Source organism: Rhinoderma darwinii, chromosome 11, assembly GCF_050947455.1.
Source record: "Rhinoderma darwinii isolate aRhiDar2 chromosome 11, aRhiDar2.hap1, whole genome shotgun sequence".
NCBI lineage: Eukaryota > Metazoa > Chordata > Amphibia > Anura > Rhinodermatidae > Rhinoderma > Rhinoderma darwinii.
Genome location: NC_134697.1, coordinates 88595767 through 88610580, shown reverse-complemented (window position 1 = coordinate 88610580; position 14814 = coordinate 88595767). Strand labels below are relative to the sequence as shown.

The 14814-nt window shown below is 43.1% G+C and overlaps 1 protein-coding gene across 1 annotated transcript; it reads left to right on the top strand.

Annotated features, from left to right (window-relative positions):
* Nucleotides 1-2483: 2483 nt before the first annotated feature.
* LOC142663737 (uncharacterized) lies at nucleotides 2484-12159 on the top strand. Its single transcript, XM_075842559.1, has 5 exons — nucleotides 2484-2620; nucleotides 3334-3490; nucleotides 8169-8251; nucleotides 8966-9379; nucleotides 11473-12159. Exons 1-5 carry the CDS (start codon nucleotides 2512-2514, stop codon nucleotides 11676-11678), a joined length of 969 nt encoding a protein of 322 aa, XP_075698674.1. The 5' UTR covers nucleotides 2484-2511; the 3' UTR covers nucleotides 11679-12159.
* The last annotated feature ends 2655 nt before the right edge of the window (nucleotides 12160-14814 follow it).

Sequence of the window (14814 nt, the reverse complement as noted above, 5' to 3'; positions counted from 1 at the left end):
TATAGGAAATCTGGGTGACAGGACATTATATATAGTAAATCAGGGTGACAGGACATTATATATAAGAAAGCTGGGTGACAGAGCATTAAATATAGGAACGCTGGGTGACTGACATAGGGAAAGCTGGGTGTGATGACACATATGGAAAAGCTGGGTTACATGGCATTACATATGGAAAAGCTGGGTGACATGGCATTACATATGGAAAAGCTGGGTGACAGCACATTACATATAGGAAAACTGGGTGACAGGACATTACATATAGGAAAGCTGGGTGACAGGACAATATATATAGGAAAGCTGGGTGACAGGACATTACATATAGGAAAGCTGGGTGACATGGCATTATATATATAGGAAAGCTGGGTGACAGGGCATTATATACAGGAAAGCTGGGTGACAGGACATTACATATAGGAAAGCTGGGTCACAGGACATTACATATAGGAAAGCTGGGTGACAGGACATTATATACAGGAAAGCAGGGTGACAGGACATTATATATAGGAAAGTTGGGTGACAGGACATTATATACAGGAAAGCTGGGTGACAGGACATTATATATAGGAAAGTTGGGTGACAGGACATAATATATAGTAAACCAGGGTGACAGAACATTATATAAAAGAAAGCTGTGTGACAGGACATTATATATAGGAAAGCTGGGTGACAGGACATTATATATAGGAAAGCTGGGTGACAGGACATTACATATAGGAAAGCTGGGTGACATGGCATTATATATATAGGAAAGCTGGGGGACAGGACATAATATACAGGAAAGCTGGGTGACAGGACATTATATATAGGAAATTTGGGTGGCTGGACATTATATATAGTAAACCAGGGTGACAGTAAATTAAAAAGGAAAGCTGGGTGACAGGACATTACATATCGGAAAGCTGGGTGACGGGACATTACATATAGGTAAGCTGGGTGATATTACTTTATATATAGGAAAGCTGGGTAACAGGAAATTATATATATGAAAGCTGGGTGACATGACTTACATATGGGAAAGCTGGGTGACATGGCATAACTTGTGGAAACGCTGGGTGACATGGCATTACGTATAGGAAAGCTGGGTAACAGCACATTACATATAGGAAAGTTGTGTGAAAAGACATTATATTGAGGAATACAGGGTGACAGTACATTATATAAAGGAAAGCTGGGTGACATGGCGTTATATAAAGGAAACCTTGGTGACATGACATGATATATAGGAAAGCTGTGTGACAGGACATTATATATAGGAAAGATGGGTGACATGACATTATATATAGGAAAGCTGTGTGACCGGACATTAAAAAAGGAAAGCTGGGTAACATGACATTATATATAAGAAATCTGGGTGAGAGGAAATTATATATAGAAAAGCTGGGTGACAGGACATTATATATAGGAAAGCTGGTTGACAGGACATTATTTATAGGAAAGCTGGTTGACAGGACATTATTTATAGGAAAGCTAGGTGACAGGACATTGTATATAGGAAAGCTGGCTGACAAGATATCATATATAGGAAAGTTGGGTGACAGGACATTATATATAGGAAAGCTGGGTGACAGGACATTATATATAGGAAAGCTGGGTGACATTACATTGTATTTAGGAAAGCTGGGTGACAGGACATTACATATAGGAAAGCTGGGTGACAGGACATTACATATAGGAAAGCTGGGTGATAGGATATTACATATAGGAAAGCTAGGTGACAGGACATTGTATATAGGAAAGCTGGGTTAAATTACATTAAATATAGGAAAGCTGGGAGCCAGTACATTATATATAGGAAAGCTAGGTGACAGGACATTGTATATAGTAAAGCTGGGTTAAATTACATTGTATATAGGAAAGCTGGATGACAGGACATTATATATAGGAAAGCTGGGTGACAGAACATTACAAATAGGAAACCTGGGTGACAGGACATTATATATAGGAAAGCTGGGTAACATTACATTATATATAGGAAAGCTGGTTGACGTGACATTATATATAGGAAAGCTGGGTGACGTGACATTATATATAGGAAAGCTGGGTGACGTGACATTATATATAGGAAAGCTGGGTGACAGGACATTATATATAGGAAAGCTGGGTGACAGGACATTATATATATGAAAGCTGGATGACGTGACATTATATATATGAAAGCTGGGTGACAGGACATTATATATAGGAAAGCTGGGTGACAGGACATTATATATAGGAAAGCTGGGTGACAGGACATATATTGGAAAGCTGGGTGACATGGCATTATATATTGGAAAGCTGGGTGACAGGACATTATATATAGGAAAGCTGGGTGACAGGACATTATATAAAGCTATATTATATACTGCTTCCGATGATGTGTGTACTATTGTGACATCACTGCTGTAATCTGCTCCCTGTGATGTGTGTCCTATTGTGACATCACGGAATCTGTAGGAGTATTGAGCGATGTTACAGTGGAGGGGATTAGTCTGGATATATAGAGGAGAAGAGCTATATCTCCAGGCCATCATGCTGTTGCGATTACTTCTCATTGTGAATGTGCTTTTAGCGTCTGTGGAAGGCGCTCCTATCAATTTCCGCAAATATGGATCATTTGCGAAGAATCGGATAAGTAGAGGTAAGTGCGTCACCAGATATACAGTGAATAAGGGGTTAATGCTGTGCGGACAAGTCACTAATCTGATAGGGCTCATCCACGTGGTCAGTCCAGTAACATATAGATCAGACCTGGACGCCTAAGGCTGGACTCATACACAGCAGTTACTTGTGTTTTATACGGCACTTTTTTGTGCCCACAATTTTTGCCAAATGTTACGTTAAAGTCTATAATAAAATATAAGAACGTATAGAGAATTTTGTTATTCGCTGTTTTTTTTCCACTTATAGGGTGAGTGGCATTTTTTTCAAATCACAGCATGCTCAAGGTAATGCGTTTGTTTCTGCCGATTATCAACACTTAAAAAACGCCAGAATTTTTTATTTTTTTTTAAATGGTCACAAAAAAAAACTTACTTTTAAAAATGCTGGAAATGGATTAGATAGATAGATAGATAGATAGATAGATAGATAGATAGGTAGGTAGGTAGGTAGATAGATAGATAGATAGATAGAGATAGGAGGGATGGATGGATTGGATGGATGGATGGATGGATGGATGGATGGATAGATATCCAGTTTAGATCCCATATAACCAGTCACTCCTGACAATCTTGGGGACATTCATCTTTATTCCAAACTTGTATTACATGAATAATAATAATAATAATAATAATAATAATAATAATAATGGAGTTTATCTGAACACTTATATGGTTTCTCCTTCTTTTTCAGTACATACTACTACTCCTATTACTACTACTACTCCTATTACTACTCGTACTGAGACTCCACAATACTTTTGGAATAAGTTCATTGTGGTTGCTGCTTTTTCTGCCATCAACTTCCTCCTTGTAACTTTTTATGGCGTCGCCTGTTACATCAGATATAAGTGAGTATTGTAGATAATGATTTCATGTCCGGCCTTTTACCTCCGACTTTCAAGCACAGCCGCTGATTATAACCAGGGGCGTAACTAGGAAAGACTGGGCCCCATAGCAAACTTTTAACTGGGCCTCCCTCCCCTGGGTATCACACAACCCCCCCTTGTACATAGTGCCTCCCTATAGATTCCACCACACAGCGCCCCCTATAGATAGCACCATACAGCCATCCCCCTGTGGATAACGCCAGACAGCCATCCCCCTGTAGATGACGCCAGACAGCCCCCCCCTGTAGATAACGCCATACAGCCCCCTTGTAGATAACGTCATACAGCCCTCCCCTGTAGATAACGCCATACATCCCTCCCCCTGTAGATAACGCCATACAGCCCTGCCCCTGTAGATAAAGCCATACAGCCCTCCCCCTGTAGATAACGCCAGACAGTCCTCCCCTGTAGATAACACCATACAGCCCTCCCCTTAGATAACGTCATACAGCCCGCCCCTGTAGATAAAGCCATACAGCCTTCCCTGTAGATAACGTCATACAGCCCTCCCCCTGTAGATAACGCCAGACAGCCCCCCCTGTAGATAACACCATACAGCCCTCTCCTGTAGATAACACGATACAGCCCTCCCCTTTAGATAACGCCATACAGCCCCCCTGTAGATAACGCCATACAGCCCTCCCCCTGTAGATAGTCATACAGCCCTCCCACTGCAGATAACATCTTACAGCCCTCCCCCTGTAGATAACGCCATACAGCCCTCTCCCTGTAGATAACGCCATACAGCCCTCCCCTTTAGATAACGTCATACAGCCCGCCCCTGGACATAAAGCCATACAGCCTTCCCTGTAGATAACGTCATACAGCCCTCCCCCTGTAGATAACGCCAGACAGCCCCCCCTGTAGATAACACCATACAGCCCTCTCCTGTAGATAACACCATACAGCCCTCCCCCTGTAGATAACGCCATACAGCCCTCCCCTTTAGATAACGCCATACAGCCCCCCTGTAGATAACGCTATACAGCCCTCCCCCTGTAGATAAAGCCATACAGCCCTCCCCCTGTAGATAAAGTCATACAGCCCTCCCACTGCAGATAACATCATACAGCCCTCCCCCTGTAGATAACGCCATACAGCACTCTCCCTGTAGATAACACCATACAGCCCTCCCCCTGTAGAGAACGCCATACAGCCCTCCCCCTGTAGATAACGCCATACAGCCCTCACCCTGTAGATAACGCCATACAGCCCTCCCCTGTAGATAACGCCATACAGTCCTCCCCTGTAGATAACGCCATACAGCCCTCGGCCTGTAGATAACGCCATACAGCCCTCCCCTGTAGATAACGCCATACAGCCCTCCCCTGTAGATAACGCCATACAGTACTCCCCTGTAGATAATGCCATACAGCTCTCCCCATGTAGATAACGTCATACAGCCCCAAACACCCCCCTTGAGTTAACGCCATACAGCCCTAAATCCCCCCTGTAGGTAAAGCCATGCAGGCCCCCAACCCCACCCAAAAAAAAAACGGCCTATAGTTTGTCCTACAAACGACATGCATCCCTTATCCACAGGATAGGGAAGATATGTGTGATCGCTGGCAGCGATAAAGAGACTGGGGGGACAAACCTCGGACTTCCGGGGTCTGCGCAGTTCAATTAAAATTAAAGGAGCGCTGGTCTCGCATGCGCACAAGCGTGACCGGTGCACAATTCATTTCTATGGAGCTGCCGACAGACTCCGGAAGTCCGAGGTCTGTCATGGAGATCTTCGGGGGACTTTCGGTCCCCCGTTCTCCTTATCGCTGGGCGTCCCAGCGATCACACATGTATCCCCTATCCTGTGGATAGGGGATGCATGTCTTTTGTAAGAACAACCCCTTCAGTGGCATCGCGCTGTAGCAGCCATAGCAGCTGGTAGCGGAGCCTGCGGCCATGGGAAGGGTGGCCCGTGCCGGCAGGCGGCACGGGCCCCCTCATGCTACGGACCCCGTAGCAGCCGCTATGGCTGCTACAGCGGTAGTTACGCCACTGGGTTCAACATTTCGGCAGAATAAAGTGACTTTCCAGCAGCTCAGAAAATATCATTGATTCTTCTGAAACATTGTCTTTATTGCTCCAAGACGTGATGCTGAGATGTATTTGTAGTTATGAATATTGGAGGGGGTGTATTTTTGTTCCCTTTCCAGGGTTCCCCCAGCACATGACTCCTCAGTGCCGTATTTATGGGCTACACAGGAGTCTATATAGGAAATACTGCACCCCGCCGCCCCCCCCTCCGAGTATAACATGATCCAGTAAAAGGGGCACATTACACCTCTATGTACAGAATATAATGGGGAGACATTACACCTCTATGTACAGAATATAATTGGGGCACATTACACCTCTATGTGCAGAATATAATGGGGGCACATTACACCTCTATGTATAGAATATAATGGGGACACATTACACCTCTATGTACAGAATATAATGGGGGCACATTACACCTCTATGTACAGAATATAATGGGGACACATTACACCTCTATGTACAGAATATAATGGGACACATTACACCTCTATGTACAGAATATAATGGGGACACATTACACCTCTATGTACAGAATATAATGGGGACACGTTACACCTCTATGTACAGAATATAATGGGGGTACATTACACCTCTATGTATAGAATATAATGGGGACACGTTACACCTCTATGTACAGAATATAATGGGGAGACATTACACCTCTATGTACAGAATATAATGGGGGCACGTTACACCTCTATGTACAGAATATAATGGGGACACATTACACCTCTATGTACAGAATATAATGGGACACATTACACCTCTATGTACAGAATATAATGGGGGCACGTTACACCTCTATGTACAGAATAAAATGGGGGCACATTACACCTCTATGTACAGAATATAATGGGACACATTACACCTCTACGTACAGAATATAATGGGGGCACATTACACCTCTATGTACAGAATATAATGGGGAGACATTACACCTCTATGTACAGAATATAATGAGGGCACGTTACACCTCTATGTACAGAATATAATGGGGACACATTACACCTCTATGTACAGAATATAATGGGGGCACATTACACCACTATGTACAGAATATAATGGGGACACATTACACCTCTATGTACAGAATATAAAGGGGGCACATTACACCTCTATGTACAGAATATAATGGGGGCACGTTACACCTCTATGTACAGAATAAAATGGGGAGACATTACACCTCTATGTACAGAATATAAAGGGGGCACATTACACCTCTATGTACAGAATATAATGGGGGCACATTACACCTCTATGTATAGAATATAATGGGGACACATTACACCTCTATGTACAGAATATAATGGGGACACATTACACCTCTATGTACAGAATATAATGGGGACACATTACCCCTCTATGTAGAGAATATAATGGGGACACATTACACCTCTATGTACAGAATATAATGGGGACACATTACACCTCTATGTACAGAATATAATGGGGGCACATTACACCACTATGTACAGAATATAATGGGGGCACATTACACCTCTATGTACAGAATATAATGGGGAGACATTACACCTCTATGTACAGAATATAATGGGGACACATTACACCTCTATGTACAGAATATAAAGGGGGCACATTACACCTCTATGTACAGAATATAATGGGGGCACGTTACACCTCTATGTACAGAATAAAATGGGGAGACATTACACCTCTATGTACAGAATATAAAGGGGGCACATTACACCTCTATGTACAGAATATAATGGGGGCACATTACACCTCTATGTACAGAATATAATGGGGACACATTACACCTCTATGTACAGAATATAATGGGGACACATTACACCTCTATGTACAGAATATAATGGGGACACATTACACCTCTATGTACAGAATATAAAGGGGACACATTACACCTCTATGTACAGAATATAATGGTACACATTACACCTCTATGTACAGAATATAATGGGGAGACATTACACCTCTATGTACAGAATATAATGAGGGCACGTTACACCTCTATGTACAGAACATAATGGGGGTACATTACACCTCTATGTACAGAATATAATGGGGAAACGTTACACCTCTATGTACAGAATATAATGGGGACACATTACACCTCTATGTACAGAATATAATGGGGACACATTACACCTCTATGTACAGAATATAATGGGGGCACATTACACCTCTATATACAGAATATAATGGGGAAACGTTACACCTCTAGGTACAGAATATAATGGAGACACATTACACCTCTATATACAGAATATAATGGGGGCACATTACACCTCTATGTATAGAATATAATGGGGGCACATTACACCTCTATGTACATAATATAATGGGGAGACATTACACCTCTATGTACAGAATATAATGGGGAGACATTACACCTCTATGTATAGAATATAATGGGGACACATTACACCTCTATGTATAGAATATAATGGGGACACATTACACCTCTATGTGCAGAATATAATGGGGGCACGTTACACCTCTATGTACAGAATAAAATGGGGGCACATTACACCTCTATGTACAGAATATAAAGACTTGTCTATAGTCATAATGTCGTCATATCTCTAATCCACAATATTTCTTCCCTTATTACAAGACAATCGAAAACTAAATCCACGAGAGATGTTGAGACCCAATGTTCAATGGACGAAAATAGAGAGAGAAACGGCAAAAAAAACGGTAAATAGAGTTTATCAGATGTGACATATTAATATCTATCTAGATAAAACAATTTATAGGAGGTTTATATCACGTGGACACTGGGAATATTCTGCTTTGTCTCTTTCATTATATGAAATGTATTTATAGAAAAACAATCTAATCTATGAGCACATTTTACTAAAGTCATCACAACTGTGCACTATATCTCAATGTATTTCCCAATGACTGCCTCATATTGAAGAGGATGGAGTAGTCCCGCTACTCCCATCATCAGGAGCCATTCTCTGTAACTATCAGCCTTCTTGTGGCATAACACGACATCAAATACAGTTATTCCCACATCCACCAAAGGTAATAAAGTGTAACTCCACCTTACAGTAAAATCCTCCACTTTATAGAATATTCACTACTACACTCAATATAACCACCGCTCCAGGATTGTAGATTTCATCGTCTTCTCTATATCACGGCCATGTTCATTATATAAATGTATATTGTGTCGGGTGATGATTCAGGAGTGTGGTTATGCAGGAGACTGGAGGGGTCAGTCATGTCCACAGAGGGTCTCGGAAGGATTTAGTGAGGAACCCGAGATGTAGAGGCAGCTGTGGGGGTTGTGATGTTTTATTCTTGGCATTTACTTTGTCTTTAGGGGATTTCAATTAATAAACTACAATAAACTTATAGACGATTTTATTTTATAATGACTGATTTCAATGTTCTGTGTTACAGCAAAACACGAGGACAAAATAAATATTATAGACGAGGATGCCCCTCATAGGCTGGCTGAAAAAAGTGATGTCATTGAAGACTCTCAGATCTCCATGCCGGGATCCGATCATGTGACCAACAATATCAGCCCAGAGGATGTGGACACCTCTGATATTATAACCAATGATGCTCCTCCCGGGCTGGCTGAAAAAAGTGATGTCATTGAAGACAATAAGATCTCCATGTCTGAAACAAATGATGTGACCATGAATACCAGCCCAGAGGACGTGGAGACCTCTGATATCATGACCGATAATGTTCCTCAAGGATTGGCTGAAAAAAGCGACACCATTGAGGACACTCAGATCTCCATGCCTGGATCCAATCACGTGACCATGAATATCAGCCCAGATCATGTGGACACCTCCTCTGACAGTAAGTTCTTACAGCTTTTATTCTTAAATTTAGCCCAATAATATTAATAATAATAATTAGTATTAGTATTTCTATAGCGCCAACAACATATTATGCAGCATTTTATAAATCAGATGTTTCATGTACAGACAAAATAAGTTCATGTACAGTCAAAATCAGACATAACATAGAGACAAACTAAATAACAAATCAAACTATAGGGGTGAATCTGCTCGCAAGAGCTTGTACACAATCTGAGGAAATACGGGTGACACAAAATGTTAAAAGTGCTTATTTTGTACAGTAGTCCAGACGACTTTTATACTAAATAGGGTAGAACACAGGGTGGCAGACAGAGATGAGGGAGGAGGTAGTACACAGGGTGGCAGACAGAGATGGGGGAGGAGGTAGTACACAGGGTGGTAGACAGAGATGAGGGAGGAGGTAGTACACAGGGTTGTAGACAGAGATGAGGGAGGAGGTAGTACACAGGGTGGTAGACAGAGATGAGGGAGGAGGTAGTACACAGGGTGGTAGACAGATATGAGGGAGGTGGTAGTACACAGGGTGGTAGAAAGAGATGAGGGAGATGTATGGAGGTGCAGCCCTGGGGAGCGCTTTGTAAATGAGAGTAATAACATTATATTGAATTCTAAAGTAAATGGGCAACTAATGTAGTGACTGGCACAGGGTAGGGGCATTGGTGTAGTGGTCTATTATAGTGACTGGCACAGGGTAGAGGCATTGGTGCAGTGGTCCATTATAGTGACCGGCACAGGGTAGAGGCATTGGTGTAGCAGTCCAGAGCAGTGACTGGCACAGAGCAGAGGCATTGGTGTAGCGGTCCAGAGCAGTGACTTGCACAGGGTAGAAGCATTGGTGTAGTGGTCCAGAGCAGTGACTGGCACAGAGTAGAGGCATTGGTGTAGTGGTCCATTATAGTGACTGGCACAAGGTAGAGGCATTGGTGTAGTGGTCCATTATAGTTACTGGCACAGGGTAGAGGCATTGGTCTCCAGGGCAGTGACTGGGACAGAGTAGAGGCATTGGTGTAGCGGTCCATTATAGTGACTAGCACAGGTTAGAAGCATTGGTCTCTAGGGCAGTGACTGGGACAGAGTAGAGGCATTGGTGTAGCGGTCCAGAGCAGTGACTGGCACAGGGTAGAGGCATTGGTGTAGTGGTTGGTCAGGAAGATGAGCCTGGCGGCTGCATTTAGCATTGACTGTAGAGGGGAGACTTTAGTGAGGGGAAAACTGACAAGTAAGTTACAGGAGTCAAGGCGAGAAGGAATCGGAGGAACAATAAGGGCTCATTCAGACGAGTGTGTATCTCGTCCGTGTGACAGCTGTTAAAACATGGCCGTCACACAGACTCATCTATTTCAATAGGGCCGTTTACACGACCGTTGTTTTAACGGAGCGTGTGAAAGGTCCGTGAAATGTCCTATTTTACTGCGTGTCATGCATCCCTACATAGACTCTAGTCTATTGGGGATCTGTGACAACGCATGCCGCATGGGTGGACCTCGAACCTGAAAAAACTGCAGTCTTTCACATCCGAGGTTGGCTACGTTCATCTAAATGTAGCTTAAGAGTTTTAGCCGTTTCCACAGTAAGAAAAGGGCAGATGCTGAAGATGTTTTTTAGATGCAGGAGACATGACCATGCAAGTGTTTGAATATAAGGAGTAAAGGGAAGATCTGAGTCCAACATAACCCCAAGACAGTGGCTGCTGCCTAGGACCTTGTTAGAATCTTTCTTCTTTGTGCTCTTACGTTCATCCTTTAGGGTCTGTTTACATCTGCGTCATGACTTCCATTTATACCAATTTCGGATCAGATTTGATGTCCGTTTTATGGGACTGTCCAGAAAAAAACAGAACTTATTACTGGTGAAAATGAATAAGTGTGAATCTTCTGATTGCCACCATAAAAAGTAACATCAGTTGTTCTAGTTTATATAGTGTGGATAAAAAAAACTGTCGACGCTCTGATGTTGGTGACAATATATTAGGGAATTGTTGCTTACGCCATTTCCTAATATTTGACAGTGGAGTAGACACTATGTCCATTATATTAACAGGTAATCTTATAGACTGCATCTGTTTTACAGAAAACCAAGAGGACAAAGAACGTCTTCACCATCTTCCAAGTGCTGATGAACATCTTGGCCAGAATAAGGAAGAAGCTGGATTTAATGTCTCTAAGACCTACACACCTACAGACACAGCCAGTTATTCCTCACCAAGGCAGCAATTACATGAACATCTTCTGGCATATTTCCAAAAAAGGAATGCCTCGGCTGAGTCACAGAGCTAAACCTTGAAAAAAAAAGAGACAATTTCTCTGGCTGTAACTCGGCTGAGTCACGGCTCAAAACATCTCACAACATGGACAATTTCTCTGGCTGTGGCTCGGCTGAGCCACAGCTCAAAACTTCGCAAAAAATAGGCAATGTCTCTGCCTGTGGCTTGGCTGAGTCACAGCACTATACCTTGCAAGAAAAGATAAATGTCTCTGCCTGTGGCTCGGCTGAGTCACAGTGCCAACCTGGACAAGAGTGCCACCGATTTTTGGCAAATACCAACAGAACAACGATTGAAAAATTGAATACCCTTCATTCCCATTATACCAACAGAAGAGACTGCAGTTACAAACCGTCTCAAGATGAAAGGAGGATTTTCAAGACTGGCATGTACATGACTGCTTCTGGTTACACCTTACATGTCTCAGAATATTCCTAATTGTATACCAGCTTAATGGAAAAAAAATTGTAGTCCTGATATTTCAATAAAAACATTGAGACCTAAACAAAGCATGTTATTTTATAAGTAGCACATTACTATAGTGACTGTAACCTGAAACTTATTGATATACCACACTCTGGACTATTAGGTACAGAAAAATGCTGCTGAAAGTCATAAAATCGAATATGAGGATAATTCAGCATAGAAATCTAGGGAGCGGATCAAAAAGTAGCTCTGGCATGATGAGTTTTGCTCAGTCACTCTCCTCGCTACTCCCTTAACCACGCAGCATCAACCGTCACAGCGGTAGGCTCTTAAAATGAAAAAAATTTATAAAAAAAATTATAAAATCTAATCAATAATTTATATCTACCCCAAAGTGATTCTATTAAAAATATAGCTCATCCCGCAAAAAACAAGACCACATACGGTTTTATTGTCTCTCTGAATGCGGTGATGCAACAATGAAAAATTCTGCCATAAGAGGCTCGGTAATGAAAGGGGGTAAACCCTCCGGTAATTAAGTGGTTAAATATGTAAGCCAAAATAATAAAAGAAGAAGGAAAATAAACATGGAAAACAGATCCAAAACAATAATTAAATACAGTGACTCACAGGTGATGTCTTCTCCGATTAGAGTCGTACACTTTCCTTTTCTAACTGGCCAAGACCACTATAACGACTTAAAGGGAATCCGGGAGCAGGGAGAGTTGGATTAACTTCTTAACGCTGCATGACGAATATATTTATCATGGCATCAAACGTCACCGTGTCTTAGTGCATGGTGACAAAGCTATGATGACAGCTGTCACAGACAGCTGACCATCACCGCTAGACGCCCCGGGACCAATGAGAGTAGACCCGGGTTGGCGATCGCTCTGATTGGTCAGTAAATTTTCACGGACCAATCAGAGCAATGTCCTATTTAAATTACACGGTGGGAGAACGGGGGCTATAATCCCCGCTGTCAGAGACAGTAGAGGAGCACAGCTAGCCGTTGCGGGACAAGTAAGAGCAGTCCTGGTTCGGCGATTGCTCTGATTAGAGCAATGTTGCTCCTGGATGTACTATTAGGTCATGATGAGTATATAGATATAGGAGAAACAGAGTATGTAGTCAATATATTTTCAGAAAATATCAAAACAAAGCTTTATTTAAATATGCAAGATAACAAACATTTAAAAAGATATGTATAACAGGAGAAACTCTAAAAAATGACATAGAGATACATCAGGAGAGCCAGAGTCATAAATATTAAGCCCTTGTTGTATAGGTTTGCAGTAGGAATATAACTGGTATGAAATATGGTAGTTTGAACTCAGTGAGTGTGTTGATGCTACTAAGGGACATAAATGGTCCAGAAAAAAAGCATCATGTACTAAAAAAAATGAATCTAAACCAGGGGTCTCAAACTCGGCCGGGTAAGTGGGCCGCATATAGAAAAAATGGGAAGTTGACGGGCCGCATTACTTTCAAATTTGATACAATACAAAGTTATTGTTAATCAATTAGTTATTTGAACGACTATAACACTATATTACTATAATACTAATACTACATTACTATAATAATAGCGCTAGGTTTAAAATTTGAGATATTTCTCCACGTGCTTATTTCAACAATCCAGCTTTCCAGTTTAAGTGTCGCTAAATGCAGTCCGGCGGCTCAGTTAGCACACATGTCAAGATTGGGCAGCCCCTTTTTAGATAGTGCCGCAGTGCCCTCTGTGGATGCTGCCGCAGTGCCCTCTGTGGATAATGCAACACACCCCTAGATAAGGCCACAGTGCCCTCTGTATATAAGGCCGCAGTGCCCTCTGTAGATAAGGCCATAGTGCCCTCTGTAGATAAGGCCACAGTGCCCTCTGTAGATAAGGCCACAGTGCCCTCTGTAGATAATGCCACAGTGCCCTCTGTAGATAAGGCCACAGTGCCCTCTGTAGATAAGGCCACAGTGCGCTCTGTAGATAAGGCCACAGTGCCCTCTGTAGATAAGGCCACAGTGCCCTCTGTAGATAAGGCCACAGTGCCCTCTGTAGATAAGGCCACAGTGCCCTCTGTAGATAAGGCCAAAGTGCCCTCTGTAGAGGCTGCCACAGTGCCCTCTGTAGAGGCTGCCACAGTGCCCTCTGTAGAGGCTGCCACAGTGCCCTCTGTAGAGGCTGCCACAGTGCCCTCTGTAGAGGCTGCCACAGTGCCCTCTGTAGAGGCTGCCACAGTGCCCTCTGTAGAGGCTGCCACAGTGCCCTCTGTAGAGGCTGCCAAAGTGCCCTCTGTAGAGGCTGCCAAAGTGCCCTCTGTAGAGGCTGCCCCAGTGCCCTCTGTAGAGGCTGCCCCAGTGCCCTCTGTAGAGGCTGCCCCAGTGCCCTCTGTAGAGGCTGCACCAGTGCCCTCTGTAGAGGCTGCCCCAGTGATGTCAGGGGCTTGCCCAGAGCTGGAGTTCCGGAGCACTCTGCCTGGGATTCCAGCTCTGCTCCTGACATCACTGTCCATATATGGACAGAGATGTCAGGGGCAATCCCAGAGCTGGAGTCCCAGGCAGAGCGCTAGTAGGCTCTTCCTGGGACTCCAGCTGTGCTCCTGACATCACTGGGACTCCTGCTCTGGGGAAGCCCCTGACATCATTGTCGATGTATGGACAGCGATGTCAGAGGCTTCCCCAGAGTCCCGGAGCAGAGCCGATAATAGCGCTCTGCCCGGGACTCCGCT